This window comes from Amphichorda felina, assembly GCF_050947745.1.
Source record: "Amphichorda felina strain 45539 chromosome Unknown scaffold_3, whole genome shotgun sequence".
NCBI classification, from domain to species: domain Eukaryota; kingdom Fungi; phylum Ascomycota; class Sordariomycetes; order Hypocreales; family Bionectriaceae; genus Amphichorda; species Amphichorda felina.
In genome coordinates, this window is record NW_028145047.1 from 249,186 (window position 1) to 268,214 (window position 19,029).

The 19,029-nt window shown below is 53.1% G+C and overlaps 6 protein-coding genes across 6 annotated transcripts; 5 read left to right on the plus strand and 1 right to left on the minus strand.

The window, feature by feature from the left end:
* Positions 1-133: 133 nt before the first annotated feature.
* Positions 134-2,734, plus strand: ACO1O0_002765 (type I 3-dehydroquinase-domain-containing protein; the record flags this gene model as incomplete). Its single annotated transcript, XM_083192229.1, has 1 exon — positions 134-2,734. One exon carries the CDS (start codon positions 134-136, stop codon positions 2,732-2,734), a length of 2,601 nt encoding a protein of 866 aa, XP_083051286.1.
* Positions 2,735-5,407: 2,673 nt separating this feature from the next.
* ACO1O0_002766 (P-loop containing nucleoside triphosphate hydrolase protein) lies at positions 5,408-7,861 on the plus strand (the record flags this gene model as incomplete). Its single annotated transcript, XM_083192230.1, has 1 exon — positions 5,408-7,861. One exon carries the CDS (start codon positions 5,408-5,410, stop codon positions 7,859-7,861), a length of 2,454 nt encoding a protein of 817 aa, XP_083051287.1.
* A 1,301-nt stretch (positions 7,862-9,162) lies between these two features.
* Positions 9,163-9,828, plus strand: ACO1O0_002767 (Mpv17/PMP22 family protein; the record flags this gene model as incomplete). Its single annotated transcript, XM_083192231.1, has 1 exon — positions 9,163-9,828. The coding sequence occupies one exon, from the start codon at positions 9,163-9,165 to the stop codon at positions 9,826-9,828; it is 666 nt and encodes a 221-aa protein (XP_083051288.1).
* Positions 9,829-10,631: 803 nt separating this feature from the next.
* Positions 10,632-12,316, minus strand: ACO1O0_002768 (uncharacterized protein; the record flags this gene model as incomplete). Its single annotated transcript, XM_083192232.1, has 2 exons — positions 10,632-11,775; positions 11,829-12,316. 2 exons carry the CDS (start codon positions 12,314-12,316, stop codon positions 10,632-10,634), a joined length of 1,632 nt encoding a protein of 543 aa, XP_083051289.1.
* A 688-nt stretch (positions 12,317-13,004) lies between these two features.
* On the plus strand, positions 13,005-13,751 carry ACO1O0_002769 (SAM-dependent methyltransferase; the record flags this gene model as incomplete). The annotated part of the gene is made up of 1 exon (XM_083192233.1): positions 13,005-13,751. One exon carries the CDS (start codon positions 13,005-13,007, stop codon positions 13,749-13,751), a length of 747 nt encoding a protein of 248 aa, XP_083051290.1.
* A 342-nt stretch (positions 13,752-14,093) lies between these two features.
* Positions 14,094-14,519, plus strand: ACO1O0_002770 (uncharacterized protein; the record flags this gene model as incomplete). Its single annotated transcript, XM_083192234.1, has 1 exon — positions 14,094-14,519. The coding sequence occupies one exon, from the start codon at positions 14,094-14,096 to the stop codon at positions 14,517-14,519; it is 426 nt and encodes a 141-aa protein (XP_083051291.1).
* Positions 14,520-19,029: the final 4,510 nt, after the last annotated feature.

Below are 19,029 nucleotides of genomic sequence, written 5' to 3' on the forward strand. Positions count from 1 at the left end.
GGGGTCTGATGTGTCAACTCCCATTGTCCCAATGGAGAATTCGATTAGGACGAGAAACCTCCTCCACCCCCCATCAAGCCATCCATCATCGTGAGATTCGTGCCATGGGCGAGCGCTGACGACGATGCCCGCCATGGCCGGACTCAAGAGGTCACTCGAGGCCATGCTTGGCCACGACCATCACGACCACACGAACCAACTTCGCAATGGAGCCCAGCCGACATCGAGACTCCGGTACTCATATGGCTCATACGGTGCCGACTCGACCGATGCGATGACGAGAACGCCGTCGCCGACGTTTCCTCCACTGACCACCGAGATCCCCGACTTTGGAGCCGATGCTTCCATCGTTCTTGTCGGCATCCGGGGCGCCGGCAAATCCACGCTGGCCATAATGGCCTCGTCTGCCATGAAGAGGAGGGTCATCGATCTCGAGACAGCATTCCAGCGCGCCTGCGGCATGTCCAGAGCTAGCTACAAGAAGATACATGGCACACCGCAATGTCATCGCCAACAAGAAATGATCCTCCAGAGCATCCTCGAGCGCAACCGCACCGACTGCGTTATCGTATGCTCCTGGATGGAACCCCGCGTGCAAGAATTGCTCCGCGAGTTTGCTGCCGCAAATCCAGTCATCCATATCGTCCGTGACGCCGACGCAATACAGGAACACCTAAAGATTCAAGACGCCGAGAAGATGCGCAACATGCTCAGCGTGAGCCGCGCCATATTCCGCACCTGTACCAATTTAGAATTTTTCAACGTCTCTGAAAGGCAGTCGGGCGGTGTGGACTCTCCTTCAGTCGACCCTGTTCTCGACAGATTAGCAGCGCCCTACTTAACCCTCAAGCAAGCCGAAAGACACCTGCTCAAGTTTCTCTCCCTAATATTTCCGCCCGGCGCGATTCCCTTCATCGAGTCTGCTTTCCCGCTTGCCTTGGTTCCCACCGAGGAACTCCAGTTCAGTTATGCTGTCTCACTCTATCTGTCTGAAGTTCTGCAGCCCAGGTTTGAAATGGAAGACCACGTCGAGGGTGTGGATCTTGTGCAAATCGTTGTCCACAATCTGGACGGGGAGATGGGCGAACCCACGCAGGACACAGCTGATGACCTAGCTGGCCAAATCACCAGGGCAGTGGGCATCGCACGAAGGGGCACTGTGCTGCCTGTATCAGTCCACGTTGAACTCCCAGAATCTACGACTGATGACTTGGCTCGGTACTACCTCGAACTGGTGGCCCATGCTACGCGGCTTGCCCCGGAGATGGTGACAGTCGATCTTCGACTAGACGGTGCAGGTATTTCACGGTTAGTAGCAAACAAGGGGCGCTCAAAAGTAATCGGAGACTGCTCGATAACAGTCGATCCCCCGTCATGGGACTCTCCAACCTGGTTATCATTGTACCAGAAGGCTAGCAACCTCGGGTGCGACATGGCCCGACTCGTTCGTCCCGCGTCCTCAATCGACGACAATTTTTCAATAAACAACCTGAGGGCCCTGGTTAGGACCATGGACTGTCGCCAGATACCTTTGATTGCTTTCAATACCGGCGCGCTGGGGCGAAATTCGGCTTGCTTCAATCCGATTCTCACGACAGTGGTTCCGAAATCATTGCCAGGGCCACATGCTAGCACACCAGATGCCTACTGTCTCACATCACATGCCGCAACCAAGGCTCTCTGCTCCTCGTTCATCTACGATAACATGAAACTTTACGTCTTCGGTGTTAAAGTCGGATACAGCATGTCTCCTGCTATGCACAACGCCGCGATGGTCGCTTGCGGACTGCCTCATTACTATCGGCCTCACTCGACTGATTCTCTGAGCGCAATCAAGCATCTGATAGAAGACCCATTCTTCGGCGGCGCTTCCATTGGCCTTCCATTCAAAGTCGAGGTCATCACCCTGATACATTCTCTCAGTCGCCATGCTCGCGCCATTGGTGCTGTGAACACCCTCATTCCCGTGCGTCAACTCAATCCCGACGGATCACTCCCGCAAGGAGGCGAGTTCTTCAAGGGCATGGGGAGAGCTGGGCCGGTCAAGGCGTTGTACGGGGAAAACACCGATTGGATCGGTATCAGGGCTTGCATCCGACGAGGGCTGTCGCCAGCCAACGCCGTGAGGCCAGGAACGTCGGGATTGATTGCTGGAGCTGGTGGCATGGCACGAGCAGCCCTCTACGCCATGCTCCAGGTGGGCATCCAGAATATTGCAATTTACAATCGCACGACATCGAATGCCGAGAAGCTCGCCACATATTTCACGCAGCTTCTCCAGAAACCCGACTTTCAGTCACTGGGCGCAGGGAAAGACACTCGGTTCCATGTCATCGACAATCTGAACGAACCCTGGCCGTCTCAATTCAACCTCCCCACAATCATCATCTCGTGCATTCCCACGCATAGTATTGGCGACGTTCCAGCTCCCGACTTTACGGTCCCAGAGGACTGGCTGGGGAATCGCACCGGCGGCGTCATTATTGAGCTAGGTTACAAGACATTGGATACCCCCCTTCTAGCTCAAGCAAAGCGGCACGCGAGTCGCGGGTGGGTGGCCATGACAGGTTTAGATCTCCTTCCGGAGCAGGGGTTTGCCCAGTTCGAATTGTTCACTGGGAAGAGGGCGCCCAGAAAGGTCATGAGAAGGGACCTTCTGAGGGCATATCAAGACGAAAAAGGACGGTCTCATGAGCTTCAGTCTTGCCAGCCCTCCGATGCCGAAGGTGACTAGAGTTGACAGGGACGACGGTATAACCAACGTTTTATCCCTTGCAACATGAAGGGGGTATAAATACCGGGGTTATGAGACCGAGCCTGCCATTGGTCTGAAGCCCAGCACTTGTGTGCTCCAGGACAGGTGATAGGCAAGAGTGCGAGGTCCAAGAAACGAAGCAGCCGTAGTTCCAGGAGTTGTGGGATATTCCCAGAAGGCTTATTGCATATGACGGTGTTGGGTGCATTATTTTGGATTTAGGGTAGCTTTTCTTGGCGGTGTGAAGGGCGTTTTTCCGAATCCTGAGAAATCTAGGATACGAACAATTGGTAAAAGTTATTCTCAGTCCGCTTTTCGACACTGTGCTCCCCGTTTATATTCACTAATACCGTCGCTCTATTGCATCAATCGAGAACTGTTTGTCGCCAAGATTATTGAATCTTACTTATGCATAAGGAATTAATGCCTGTTGTATAAGATTAGAACATGTTTTTCTCAAAAGAAAATGTAGACGAGTTTATAAGACTGTCTGGACAACAGAGACAGTCCATTGCCATTCGGCCACTCGATCAATTAGCCCAAGAGTAAAGCTACTACGGATAGAGTTGTGATCAATCTCCATTTAGATTGTATACCTTGTATATGTGATGCTTATTATGAAAATATTTACTATATATGTATCTATCATAGAAAGTTTTGAAACGACAATATTAGAGATTCTAGCCCAAATAGACATTCAGTATAGGCCGAGAAGTTTCGCTTTTGGTTCGTATGTCATAGTAAAGGTAGTCACGTGATGCATACGTCGCCTTTGCCACACAGCCACACCGGGCTTGCCACGCGCCAACTTACCTGTGTCTCGTTACGCGCGTCCGTCTACGAATACCGCCCACAATAATCAGAGACAACGAGTCGTACGGGGGTGACGTACCCATTTCAGGCCCAAAATAGCATATTTCGATCAGCGAAAGAAACAACCGCGTGGTGATGATATGTGGCTAGTGCCGGCTTGTCCTTGTGGCTGTGCTCAGCTTGGTTGAGGACTGCTGAGATGGGGACCTATCGATCCTTGGTAGCGCAGCTAAGGTTTTGGAAAGCAGAGATGACGTCCAGGCGGACATGTGAATTGTATATTTCATCGATGGTATTCTGCCGTCTTTCCGTAGGTGAAAAGCTGGCATGTATTGCACCGCCACAGGTGCTGCGCCACATTCGGCGTCTTGTCATTGGCTCGCGCCTTTTGGCGTTCGACTCTCTTGTTCTCAACACCAACAGTTGAGTGATGATGGGTTTGACTGCGGGGTTGGTGTGTCACGAAATCCGGGCTAGTGTCTGTGCTGCCTTTGCTTAGCATCTAGTATGGGCCCCCTGTCAAAGTTATGATGGCCTTCTTGAAGGATCTGTGAACTTCGGTATGTATTAGTATTCTCATTCCTCATTGCTGTGGATAATATTAGTGCATGGCAGTGGCTCCTCTCCCACTAAGGCAGCCGCAGGGAACGGCAAAATAAGCTCGAAATGTGAGGGACGCGTCACCTTTCTAACCCCTACCAACAAAGTCCATTCGCGTCCTTCCCATTCCTCGACCGGAGTCGTCCGAGAAAGCGTCAACTCAAATCTCAGCCAATTGAGTCCTTCCATGGCCGCCAGAGCATCCCAAACGTCCACCCAGAGGATCGCATGCTTTCCAGGCTTTTTTGAGTCAAGTATGAGAGGGTAATAGGATATCCAGTTCAGGTTAACCCGGGAAATGCGGGCAATATGAATTGCGGGAAGGCGTTGAGACATGGCCGTGAAGGCTCGCGGAGTATACGAGAAGTCGAAAAGCGTTTCTCGATAAAGAGTAGATATGCATTCAAAGTAGCTGGGGAGGTGGTTAGTAGTGGGAGGTGAGTAGATGAGACGGGAGATATACATTCTCTTGCACGTCAATAGTAGCGATATATAGTCACTTGGGGTGCTTGGCTGATTTATCCGACCGCAATCATTATGATAGCCCCGTATAGGGTCACCATGTACATCGAGTTCAAAGCATCCTCTGGCGCGAAGTTTCTTGCGTGATTGGTAGATGTGAACCGTATGCCCACAGAAGCACGTCTCCCAGATCATCTGACGTAGCTCAGGGGGGAGCTGACTGTACAGAGGCGACGCATCCTGCTCTTTGGCCCTGCGGGGCGAGATGGGCCGCGGCGGGAGAAAAGGCACCAGCTTGCGAGCTTTGGCGAGGAGCTCGTGGAAGGTAAGAGATGGCGACATGGCCGTGGCTGTAGAAGGTGGAAGTGCTACATACGTGTGCAAATGCAACAGTGGCCCCAACTGACGCAGACCTGAGAGGCTGAGACGTCGAGAGGGAACAAGGCAGATGTCGAGTGTGGCGCAGAACAGCAGCATGTCGTCGCACATGTCGCCCCCAACTCCACACCATCACAACAGGCCCAGGCGAGCCGCGCAATGGCCAATGGGCACATGATGGCAACTGGCTGCCTCAGGGGCCCTGATTCGAGACTAGCATATATAAAAGAGATGCTGGGGCAGCCCGGCGCCTCTTGCTCAAACTGAATCTGTTGGCATACACCTACCGCTGTCGTCATGCTAGACTCCCACGGCAACATGGGTTCACTGTCCGTTCCCTCTATATCTCGCGACAATACCTCTCCCCGGCGTCGTGCTGATGACCATAGCAGACAACAGATGCCGCAATCCATCGATTCGTCCCTAGCCACCCAGGGACTCGCAGATGAGCAGCGCGGTCTCCTGGACCTCATCGACAAGCTGCAGTTTGCACAGCTGGACAATGTTAAACTACCTCAGATTGTCGTCGTGGGCGACCAGTCAGCCGGCAAGAGCTCCGTTCTCGAGGCACTGAGCGGAACCCCATTTCCCAGAGATGCCGGCGCCTGTACGCGGTTCGCCACTGAGATTCGCCTGCGGCGAGCCAAGGAGACGACTCTCAAGGTTTCTATCATTCCCGACAAGAACCGGCCATTCAACGATCAGCAGCGCCTTCTGCAATGGGGCGGAAATGTCACGGGCGATGTGCCCTTTGAGACCATGATGAGGCACGCCACCGAGCTCATCGCTCCCAAGGAAATCCCGGGCCGTTTTGCTGCGAAGGACATCCTCGTCGTCGAGAAGAGTGGCCCCGACATGCCACTTCTCACTCTTGTGGACTTGCCTGGCCTTGTTCGTGTTGCCAACCGCGACCAGTCGGATTCCGACATCCAGACCATCGATGCGCTCTCCGAACGCTACATGAAGAGCTCGCGCACCATCATCCTCGCTGTCGTGGGAGGGAACAATGATTACGTCCAGGCTCCCATCCTGAAAAAGGCGCGCCAGTTTGATCCATCTGGGTCCCGCACCATCGGCGTTTTGACCAAGCCAGACATGACGGAGCGCATTGGTCTCGAGGAAAAGTTCATCGACCTAGTCACCAACAAGGACCAGGAGAACCACTTCAAGCTCGGATGGTACGTCCTACTAAACCCCGGCCCTGGCGAACATTGGCAGTCTCCCGAGGACCGACTTCGACGTGAGGCCGAGTTCTTCACCCGAGGAAAATGGGCCAGCCTTCCACCTCAGATGTGGGGGATCGCATCCCTACAACAGAAACTGAGCACCCAGCTCCAACGACACATTGGAAAACACGTCAAATCCCTTCGGCGGCAGATCCAGCAGTCCCTCGAGCGCTGCGAGGCCCAGCTCAAGGCCATGGGCGCCGGCAAGGACACGGTTGAGGAGATGCGCTTCGAGATGGGCGAGCTGTTCACTGCCTCCAACAACCTCGTCACGCCCGCCGTCAACGGCAACTACAAGAACCCCTTTGGCGAGAAGTTCTTCGCGAGGCAGTCCAGCCCCAAGGGCACTCCGTCCCAGAAGCTACGGGCCCGCGTCCGTGAAGAGAGCGACCGCTTTGCGCGCCGCTTCCGCCAGTACGGCCGCAAGATCCAGTTCGCAAATAACTCGGAAAGCGGCGCGATGCCTGCCCCGGGCGCGGTTGGAGACCCGGCCAAGAAGGCGTTTGCTCAGAACGAGGTCGAGCCTCTCCTGCGCCAGATCCGTGGTAATGAGCTACCTCTCGATTCGAACCCCCGAGCGCCGTACATCCTGTTCCAGGACTACTCGCGCAACTGGCCGGTGCTGGCACAGGAGTACAAGGAGAATCTGGGCGTCATCTGCAACGAGTTCCTGGCGGACGTCATCGATTACGTATGGCCGATGCGCATGCGTGATCCCCTCCGCTTCCACTTCCTCGAGATCAAGATGAAGGAGTGCATGGAGAGCGCCAGCAAGGAGCTCGGCCGCCTAACCGACGACATGGAGCTCGAGGTGCAGCCCTTCGACCCGGAGTACGAGGATCGCCTCAGGAGATGGCGCGCCGCAGCCACGGAGAATGGCGGGACGTACACCGAGGCCGAGGAGGTGCTCGAGAAGATGCTCATCTACTACGACCTCACAGCACGCATATTTGTGCGCAACGTCGTGACCCAGGTCGTCGAGCGGCACCTCTTGCTGGGCATGCTGCGGCTCTTCAACCCCATTGAGATTCTCCGCATGCCGGACCAGATTATCGAGGCCATCGCTGCCGAGAACAAGGAGACGCGCGACCGCCGCATGGCGCTGAAGGAGCAGAAGGATGCCATCGAGGAAGCCCGCAACATTTGTGCCAGCCTCGCCATGAGGAGCGAGCTGCGCGTCTACGAAGACGAGCCAGAGGATGATGTCGCAACAGACGACGAAGACCAGGCACCCCAGGCGAATATGTCGCGCCAACCTCAGACGTACCAATATACGCCCCAGCAGGCTGCACCTCGACCCAGCCGAAACGATAGCGTCCGCACACCAACCACCCCTCAGCAGGAGTCGCACCCGCCACCAACCAACGGCAGCCACCGCCGGCAGGAGTCTACTCAGAGCCGGGAGCATCTTCACCACACGACTGGGCAGTCACATGAGCAGGTAGCCCCGTCGCACGCGCCGCCACCTCCCCCCCGCCCATCCAAGGTGGGCCTGGAGGAGCCGGAGCGGTCCTACGAAGCAACGCCCCGGGCGGAGACGGCGTATGCGCAGAGTGGTGGTCGGGGGAAGGACAGCGCGAGGCATAGATTGGCGAGCGCCATGAGGCTCGGGGCGCAACAGGCATGAAGACCATGATTTTCTCCTTTGCTGGCGTTTAGGATATACGGGGTGTGCTAGGGATGGCACCTGGGTTTGCCTCATGATGATGATATTTGTATAGATGTTACGGGGGTACTCTCTTATACCAAGTTGATATTCATACTACAATATTTAATCCCTCGCAATCACAGTCCTGCTGTATCCTGTGGTCGTCGGCTTCTATCTCGTGCTTCAGTTCACCGCTTTGGAGCTCAATCCAAAACTTCGAATCCTATATGGTCTACGAGCTTTCCTTGGCGGTCTCTGCACCATCCTTTGACCGTCTTAGGAGATGTTGAATGATACGGAGGGTGCTTACATCTCGGTGTAGGGTAAGACATGTGAGAAGAAAAAGAATAGTGAATGGTAAGGGGCTAGCAAGTTCGAGAAAATAGGTACTGTAAATGGTTTTCAGGCGACGATATTAACATTATGGACTACTCTTTCAAGATCAACAAACAAAAAAAATCATGAATGGTGTTGGGGTATTGCTCGTTGTAGGCTCGTAGACGCCCAAGTTTACCACTTCCTGTTTTGGTAACCAGTCCCTGACGCTGATTAGTTAGTGGTAGATTGAACGGGCTTTTTGGACTCCGCCGCTAGGCCACTTATTTCAGGTAATGCAGAATATATAAGAAGTAGCCTCAGCAGTCCTTTTAGGACCTAAGTAGGTAGGCGCAAGTTTGGCGAGCGTGTAAACGGGAATCACGTTTGTGACTTTGAAGGGGACTGCAACATGCCGTCATGGCCACTGGGAGGGCGGCTGTAAGTGGGTAACCATTGATTGTAATTGGCCCATCTGCGCAGTCATTTCCTGGTGCGGTATCCGATGAGCTTAATTTCAGCATGGCAAAGAGCACGTGATGTCTCGCATCGAACACGTAGCCGGCCCAAGTAGGTGAATTTCGCCCGACGTTGTTTTTTCCCAGGCCGGATGCATCTCATAAGACGTTCAGCGTTTCATTTCAAAATTTCTAATGCAGCATTGGACCGCATGCCGCGGGATCCGTAAGGGCAAAGAAAGGCACATTACCTCTATAAATAGGACCCACTTAGTCAGCGGCTGTGGCCCTGGCCCACCCCCTGCTCCTAACAGGTGTTCACCTTGAATCTCACCCAACCTCAATCTCACCAAACCCCCATCCTGAAGTGCTGCATTTCCGTCGACCTCCCCCTCCCTAGCGGCGACACTGCCCCTCCCCCAGAGCGGCCATTGCATCCTCTCCCCATGACATGACATAGATGCAAAGCACCCACACCTCCCCCAGGGCCGGCCACTCGTCCTCACCATGCGTCGCGCCCTCAACGCGCGCCTCGCCGCCCAGGCCGCCGCCATGAAGGTCTCGGCCAACATCATAGTCCAGCTCATCGCCCGCTGGCATAAGGGCCCTGCCGAGTTTACCTTTGACGTCCAGCAGGTCATCGAGTTCGCCCTCTACGGCTCCTTCAACTCCCAGCTCAGCAACATCATCCAGTTTCTCCTGGAGGACTGGTTCCCCACCGCCAGGGGCACCGATGAGGACGACGACCTCCGGCTGCCCGTCGAGGACCGTGAGGGTGGCCTCCGTAAGCTGGATGAGAAGACGAAGGAGCAACTCTGGACTCCTGCTGGCGGGACCAGGCTGGAGCGCTGGAGGAGGCGGCTCGGCATCCGGGACGGCGTGATATGGCGGAACCTGTTCGCCAAGCTGTTCCTCGACCAGACCATTGGGCTAGTTATCAGCGCGTGCGTCTTCCTCACCATCACCAACGTTGCACGCGTGCCACACCCGACCCTGGTCATCCCCGTCATCCGCGAGCGACTGTTCTCGCTCCTCCTGGCGGGCTGGCACATCTGGCCACTGGTCGCCCTGTGCAACTTCCTTTGGGTACCTGTGCGGTCACGCGTGCTGGTCGCCGTCTTTGTCGGGTTCGGCTGGAGCATCTTCCTGAGCGTTTTTGCGATGCGCAAGTAAATTTTATCTACTCATCCTAGATGCATTGATATAAGAGTGAATAGGGAGGGGAAAAGACGCAAATTTTGAAGAGGGCGAGGCGTTGCATATTACCCAGGACTTTGGGAAAGCGCTGATTTGTTTGGGGAATACCGGATACCCGGCCTGCGTTGCTGAGCTTGGTTTGCTTTGTTGTACATTAATGGAGGGGCATCTTACTGGTACATATAGACATTTGATGAAATATATTTGACAGATACTCTGCGTTTCCAATCCGTTTGTCTCGTTGGCCTTTGGCAACTGAGGGTCATTGCCCTCTTGAGGACGCTTATTTGCGTCCCCTTGGTGCCGTGGGCGCTAGCGAGGGCATTGCCGGAACCGATTCGAAGTGTGCCTCAAAATCCTTGGGCAATTTGTGGCTGCCTTGAAAAAAATGGCGGTTTCCTTCCGTCGATCTTAAATTCATTAAAATAACAAGCCTCGAAGCTTTGTGTGGTATTTGTAAGGAAATAGGGGCCGGGCCGGGCTCCCGGATATGTGGGTCCTGGCCGAGTGATCTTCTCGGCGCAGCTCCGTTATACGTGTCGTGTCCGTGACCTTGAGCCTTCAGCGTAATTTGATGAGCCTTATTCTTTCTGAGAAGAGACTTAGCTTATTTTGAGTGAGATGGAAAGCCCAGAGACGTCCCCCACTTCACTCTGTTCCTGTGGTTAAATGGGGGCTGCTAGGTCGACAGATCATGTTGTCGCTGGTATTAGTCTACAAGTTGTCCAAGTACTCGTACACAGCCACCTGTGTCGGTGGGCTAGTAACCTCCCGGATTTTCATTCGCATGCTAGCGCTCTGTACATGTTCCCATGACCTGAAAGATATCCCCCGAGCTCCTCCTTCTGCTTATCCTCCCACTTGTCCGCCCCAGACGGCTTGATGAGATCCTCAATTGCCCATGCGATTCTTTCGGCACTAAATTTGGCCCCCCCAATGTTTGGTGCTGCGGGGCCAAGCTGCAAAGATGCTAACCGTCCTGTCAGAAAGAGAGGTACCTCGTCCTGCCACATAAGGTCCTCGCTGAGACACGGGAACCCCCCGTACCCTTTGATTGGGTGCTTCTCAATCATGGTCTGCAGGTATGGAAGAGCCATAAAGTCCGTCTGGATACCAGTAGCAAAGTATATGTAGTCCATTCGTGGGAGATTATCGATAGCAGGCTCTGTCGTCACGGTCCACTTGGTCTCGCCATCAATCTCATCCAAGGTGGCATCTTTGAGTCGTGTTTCTGTTCGTAGCTCGATTTTGCCCGAGGCAATATGCTTCTTGACCCTCTTGTGATAGGTGGGGTTAAAGCTGCCCCCTCCACGGGCCTCTTTAATAATCTCCAATCGCTCCTCGTCCGAGTCAGCCGTCCAGAAGCGTGATTGCTTAGCATTTTTGTACTTGCCCATCCAGTCCAAGTCGACATCGAAATATTTGACTCGCAGCTGCCCGCGCATGATATGCCAAACTTTAGTCACGCCGCGTCTGATAGCCAAGTCGGAGAGCTGCGCCGAGGTGAGACCGCCTCCGATGATGAGTATGTTGGTGGGGCGGTTCGATGCCATTCGTTTTTGGACAATGAAGTCCGGGAACTCCTTTATCTGCATGCTGTGACAGGCCTGAGGGATCGGACCTTGCTGCGGCATGGATGGGGCTCGCGGAATGACGGGATTATTGGCTGGACCAACTGCCATGACGACGACTTTGGCATACCGCACAGAGGTATCCGTGGTCACAGTAAAGAGCTTCTCGTCTCCAGAAGAAACGCCCCTCACGACACTGTAGTCAATGTCACGCACTGCCTCCTTGTAAACAAGGTCATCGCCCAGCTTGTATCTGTCTATCACATCCTGGCAGTGATCGACGAATAGGGCGAGCGAGGGATTCCAGTAGTCGTTGCGGTCTCTCAAATTGATCACCACTCGTCCAGTTTGCCTTGGTTATCAGTTAGCATGAGACTTGTATGGAGTACTCATGTCGAAACCTACTTGTTTCCATATGCTCCCTGCCTTGATGCCTGCCTTTTCTTGGCATGCTTGCTCATTTCTCTGCCTACGCAGTGGCGCATCTCCAGCAACTCATCCTCCCTGCCAGTACGGTAGGCATGCGCAAGCAAGGCATCGCGATCGAGAGGGTCGACGTGCCACAGCATGTGACTCCGAAGGTGAGAAATCTCAAAGGCCTTGAAGAGTTCCTTCCACCGGCTCATCCAAGAGTTGGAGGTGGCGTCGAGGACGGCGATCTTATACTCAGGGCGTCGGGTGACCTTTGCAGATGTCTTTTTTCCACTCTGGACATGCTTGAGAGCGACCCTGCTTCCATATTTGCCGATCCAGTGGTAGCGGCGGTGCTCTTCGTCGGTGAACAGGGCATCGGGAGCATGTTCACGTAGACGAGCCGCTGTAGCAAGGCCACAAGGGCCAGCGCCGACAATGAGGACGTCGTAAATCTCTTCTTCTTGGGCGGCAGAGATCATTTTGATTAAAAATACTCTGGTGAGCGAGGTAAAACAAAGGCAGGTTGTTCAGAACGAAGGTGATCCCACAGAAATTGTAGAGACGATGGCCAGGGCTAGGCCCCCGGGCAGTGGCTGATGATAATGATGCAAGTGGCCATTTGGACACTGGGGTTTGAAAACCCTTTGGAGATCAACAGTTGCTTCCATTCTCGTCGTCAAGTGTCTAGTGTATGGAGGAAAGCGCTGATGCTAGCCTGTGGCTTCGTGGTTTGGGGAAGGCACCTTGATGGTCTTGTTCAGGGACTGTGGGGTCATTTTGACCATCAAGGTTCCCGCGCCCTGGATAAGGTATATGCATAGATTGCACCTGACGTAAAACTCCTACGCAAACGGCGAAAAGCAAATTGCTCTGAAATTACCTACCTAGGTAGTCGACTATTGGCATCGATGAGTCCTGCGAAGCTCTTGTCAGACCTCATTGATATTCCCCCTGTGACCTGGCGCTGGCTGGTGGCCAGTCATTGGGAGGCGCCAACTGTATGTCGTCTCTACATGTAAACAGATTTCGTAGTTCATTTTTTGCGGGGATTAGGTCGTATTATCCGTATTATTCAATGCAATGGTCTTGATCTCACCCCTGTATGCTGGTGTGGGCTGAGGAAGACAAGGTGTGACTCACTAACTTCAACCTTGCAAACTCGCAATCATGGACACCGACATCGCAAAAGCACGCTACGCCGGCCTCAAATGGAACTCTCCTCTCTCGGAGGGTCATGCCGACGACCTCATCAGCCGTCTCAACATCTCTGACGGGTCAACCGTGGTCGACCTTGGCTGCGGATGGGCCGAGCTGCTCATCCGCGCTGCTGAACAGACCGGCGCCAAGGGCATCGGGGTGGATGTAGACGCCAATGTTCTGCAACGGGGGCGAGAGACGGCTCGGAAAGCCTGCGCTCCCAACGTTACTCTTGTGGAACAGCAGGCTGATAGCTGGCACGGCTCAGCGGACACGGCCATCTGCATTGGATCATCACATGCACTGGGCGGGACGGATGCCATGCTTTCTAGACTGGCCGAGATTGTCCCACACGGCGGGAGAGTCCTGGTGGGGGACATGTGCTGGGAGAAACCTCCATCAAAAGAGGCGCACGTCATGTTTGGTGACGACGTCCCGTCTCTTCATGATTTGGTGAAATCGTGCCGGCGGGCTGGCTGGATGATCCTTCACCTCAGCACGGCAGACCAGCGAGAGTGGGATATTTTTGAATCAGGCCATCGCGCGGGCTTGAGAGGGTGGATTGTAGCCAATCCCAATCACAAGAAGGCTGAAGAAATACGTGTGCAGCAGAACGAGAGGGAAGACCAGTACCTAACGGTATATCGAGGGGTCTTGGGCTTTGTGTATCTGGTGCTGGCTCGGTGCGAAGTGGCGCTGGGAAGTGAGTGCCCGTAGAATGGCTACGGGAGGCAAAAGGCACAAGAAGGCAGGACAAACCAGGCACACAATCGATCGGCATTTAAACATGATCTGACCTCTAATATGTCGGCGTAAGGGAGATGATGGTGACGGATGGCGACATGCATCGACATTAATATGGCGCCGTTATCAGCCGTGATGTCATGGGCACGATTTGACGTCACAGACCAACCTGTCCCTGGAGCCTAGAGCTCAAAACGAGAGCTTGCCACGGGCGGATTACTTCAAAACAACAATAGCACAGGGTTGAGTTCAAACTTCCTTCCCAATTCTGCCAAAAGACAATACAACCAGACTACGAGTTTGCGACATTCCACCATGATGTCTCGAACCCCATTCCTGGGCCCCCACGTCCTCGGCCGCCTCGGCGCCGCCACGCGCATCCCCCCTCCCGGTGCTCCACCATCCCTCCGCGCCCTGCACGCCACCACCGCCATCCTTGGCACAGACAAGAGTCAAAACTCTGAAGGCCTGCCTGACACCCTTGGCCACGGCTCTGCCAAGGGCCGCACCGGCGGAGGCGAACCTCTCGACTCGTCCTCACGCAACGCCCCGGCCCAGCCCAAAATCTCCAATCTCAGCGTCCCTGGCACCGACACTGCTAAGGACCTGACCGAGGAGCAGAGGCGCGAGGTTGATCAGCACAACCGCGAGTTTGACGAGAAGCACGAACACTGCCAGGATGCGCCTGACGATAAGGTGGACAAGAAGTACTGGTCGGGCGAGACGCAGGGTCGGCCGTAGTTGTTGATGCAAACCTAGAATGGGGAAAATGGACAAGAGAGCTCGCCCTGGGATGGGCAAATTTGTACTTTACGGCACCCCCCAGAGGATATCTATGACTGAAGTTCACCTCTGAACCCATGTTCCCTTTGTTGGACTGTCGCATTCGCCCTCTGGGTTGTGGGAATGTGGTGTAGGGCAAGTTTGACGGCGCCGTGATCATCTTTGAATCATAGAGACACGATTAAAGCAGCCAAAAATAAAAATAAAAAATGGTGCCACTATCTTTTCAATTAACTAAGATTTATCTGAGAAACACTGCGTCGATTAGTTACACCATATCCTTCACGCCATACTACCAGTCACTGGACTCGTCCCGTGTCCCCCTTCTCCTAGATACTCAGCACACCATCCCGGGAGGCGAAATATGTACCTATATCACTCTAATTTCATGGAGCGGCCGATTTCCTCAGATACTTGTAGTAGTTTCTGCACCCCGGTTGTCGACACCATGTAATCCCAAAGCTCTCCATGTCATTCGTCAGGCCATACGAGTCCGGATCCAAGGCTTGGCACCAGCCAGGAGTCACACGATCTGCCCAAGCTCTTTTAATGGTCCAGGCTTCGGAGAGATGTATGTAACGTTTGTAGTCGACCGATAAGCACCGGTTATGTCCACTTGGACAAGGGTCCATGTTGAGGTGGACTTTAGAAGTACCACGATACCCAACTCCAGTCGTCTGAATAAAGGACAAGTGTCCGCCAGCCCACTCCGGGGGGGTTACTTCCCGATCTCCCCTCTCATTGGGGCTCACGGTATGTGGTTGAAGAGCTCTGAGCCGATATTGCTGGTGGAGGCGACAGTTTTCTGTTCTAACAGATTCGGGTGCTGGTACTGCCCACCCTCGTATTGTTTCCATACCCTCAAAATGGAGGCACGAGCAGTGATTTGGATCGAAACAATTCATCTCAAGAAGCCTTCCTGGAGCCATTTCCGGGGCTATGAATTCCGCAGCGCCTTGTCGTAGTCGCTCTAGCTGCTGCCGAAGATTGGCTGGAGTAGTACTCTGGTTCCCAGGATGATGGCTCGAGATGTGGCTGTCGTGAGAGCACTCAAAGAGCTCCATTTTTGGTCTCAATTCCCAGTCAACCCTGGCTAGCTGGCTCGCCTTTGATGACATGTCGTTCCAGGTTATGACTTTGTGGCTGCAAAGCCTGACATAGCCCTCCCTCCCGATGCAGATCCGCTGGGACACTTTGGGCCGTTCTTGTGCTGAGAATAAGACTCTTGGATGGCGTTGGCGACAGCCATTGCAGTGTAGAGTTTCGGTCATAAGGCGGCGGACTCTGTCCTCCCAGGCCGGATCCATTCGGGCAGCCCGACAGTCGTTGCAAAATTCGTCTAGGTCTTTGTGGAGACGGGTTGGAAGTGTCGATTTGATAGTATTGGGCCAATAATCTTTCGAAGGTTTCCGCCAATGTTCCGACTGGTAACCCACCTGGTTAAGGTCTGTGGAATTGTGTGTGTAACCAAATTCAGGCGAGCTGTATATCCTCAAGAACACCCGACTGGCCCTTCTGAGGCATTGCAGGCTCAGCGGGTCGAGAGCGACATACTGCATAATAAAGAGCAGCAGTTCGTCCGGGAGTTTGCAGAACGGACTACAAGTCGAATTATGAGAAGCGGCAGCCATGAGTGGATCCATTATTTCCATGCGGGTGAAGTGTTGGCAACAGGCGGGGCGAATCGTCCTGCGGGCGTTCCATGTGTCTGGCGGCCGGAATGGTTCCTCAGGCGTGGAAGGACGGTGATACTCTGGGCGCGTGGGCCTTCTCCGCTGTTCGGTTGGCAGCACGAGTGTCGTGGCTGCAGGTGGTCTCTCCAGAGATAACATGAGCTTCTTACTGCCTCGCTCCCAGCGAATTATCCAACCGAACCATACTAAATAACCCGCCAAGTAGAACCAACCGATTGTCGAGTGGCATAAATGCGCCAAGGGCATTAATATTGGCACGAATGTTAAGAAAAGTATCAGGCCCATGGCACATATCAAGGGGAAAAGATTTACCCTCGATGAGGACCTGACAGCGAAGAATAAACTGACGATGGGGGTTGCCATCGCCAAGGGCCACAGGCATTCCGCAAGTACGAGTAGGTATAAGCAATCCATCGCGTCTGCAATGCAGCTGACAATAAAGGTAGGGCAGTCGTTATGGCTGCATGTAAATTGGAATTGTAAAGTTATGTGACCCTTTTTATATTTGATCTTTCATGTCCGAAATCTAACAGGCCACAGTGTCCGTAGCAATATACTTTCAAGCCACCAGAGAAACCCATCTCCGCACGCCTACGGTGACATATTAGCTGATCCAGGGGACAAAAAAATGATTCTATCCGGATTACCATCTAGTGGCATATACCATAGGCATATATTCCATCACCTCGTCTCCAAGATCACTAAACGCCCTTGCCGAGTGTACGGTCTGAGAAGTAACTATCGGTTTAAAAGTCCCAGCGAAGAGAGCGAGTGTACTGAGGAGATAGCCCCCAATGAGAGGGCACTGATAGGCGACATATGATATAGTTGTGACATGAATGGTGATTTACAGAATGCAGAGTATATTATGCGGGTAGCTAGGCGAAAACATTTTGCTGGAGTTACACGCGCTACGACTTTGGACAGATACGGCTTTGGGCTTTGGTAGCTACCGATAACTCAGTCACTAATTCTAAGAACGTAAATTCGGTTACTGCTTCTACCCTATGTTATGCTTTGTGCCATTGAGAAAAATTCAAAGTTGGGGCCTGAAAGTTCTGGGGTTGAATTTGAAAATACCATCTTCCTCTTAACCGATTACCTTGATGTACGTAGCAGCGTGGGTGGCTTTGTGCCTCAATCAAAAAGGTACATTGTCTTTAGTCTTTGAACAAGCACTCTCATGCTCTTAATAGTACTTAGAGGCTAGATGTATGCATTAGACCGGCGACCCCAACAGTGCCGTCGTTTGCACCTGCGTTGTGTGTGTTGTTTCCACCTCTGACCCTGCTGACTGTTGGTTGAGGTACTATCTCCACCTATGTCATCCGTTCTGCTGCCGGGTGTAAAATATGAGGCGAACTATTCCAAGCACCGCCAATGAGATGGCGATCAGTAGCATCATGGCCACCAGGAGCATCTCTGAGCGTATTAGCTAATGTTTATTGCCAGGTTCTACCACCCAGTCTATATCGAGTAAGAGGGACACTGATCTGCACATAAGGACGAATAAAAGACACAGAACAACAAGGCCGTTCCATATGAGGGATCTCGTAAGTGGGTGGGGCAAGAAACTTGAATGCAAGACGCTGGGGTAGAGGCCATCACCAACAGCAAGAAGGTCTTGGGGTCTTGGTGGGTTGGGTTAGGTGTAATATCGCTCATACAGATGATCCATACGACAACTCGTCACACGTCGTGGCTCACGGAGTAACAGGTCAGCATACGCAAGATAGGCGGAAACCGCGTCAAATCCATGTCAAAGAATGACCATACGGGGTTAACCATCTATTGATACATGAATAAAATAACCTCTAGCTTCGTGAAGTCTGGTTTTCTCATTAGATTGGTTGGCTGTGACCCCTCAGCTGCAAAAAGCAATGAAGGCAAACATCCACAACCAACACAATATATATCGTTAGCGGCGATACTATGGATGATGATGGGGGAAAACGTATTAAATCGGATATAGGAGTAGTTGGTCTATACATACCTATGATTAATTCGAAAGTCGTTATTTATTTAGTTAGAACAGTCTATGATCTGGGTATATACTCTTTGCTGTCGTTTGAGTACATCATGGGTTGGACAAAGATTGGCATCAAGTCTGGTCACATTCTGGGGGGGTGAGGATCAGGCTGAGCTGCAGCTGGCCTGCAGCTGGGATGAAAGCCTGAAATGCCCCTGAGGCGTGAGTGTCACACCCTTCCAAGCCCACATGCCCATCCTCTCTATCTCCTGGAACGGCGTCAAGGGGCCTTGACTTCACCATCTTCTGAATGATCGCGGAGCATCATTTTGCTCGTCCTTCCCAATGGAAGTTGCTCTAACGTTTGGAAGTGTAGGCGACATCATCACCATCTGTGAGGTCGCCTCCAAGCTCGCCCACGCTATTGGCGTTGGGAGCAAGGCCGTAGGCCTCAGCGTAAAGGAGTACCAGGAACTTCGCCAGGACCTGGATGCCTTTGTTGACATCCTGAGGCAGGTTAGTCTACTCAAGAATTCTCATACATTGTGTTAATGACTACTTTTCTGACGATGAATCTCCGTAGACCATCGAGACATACCTACAGTGTGAACCCTCCCCTTATTTGGAGGGCCTCGACAGCGCCACGAAATCTGTTATCGATCAGTGTGGGTTCTTCATTCAAGATACCCTCGACCATGTGAACTCCAGATACCACGAAAGCCTCCGCGTTGGAGGATCTGGAAAGAAGATGAAAGATATATTCAAGAAAGTTGAATGGTCAGTGAGGGAGAAGGACCTGCTACAA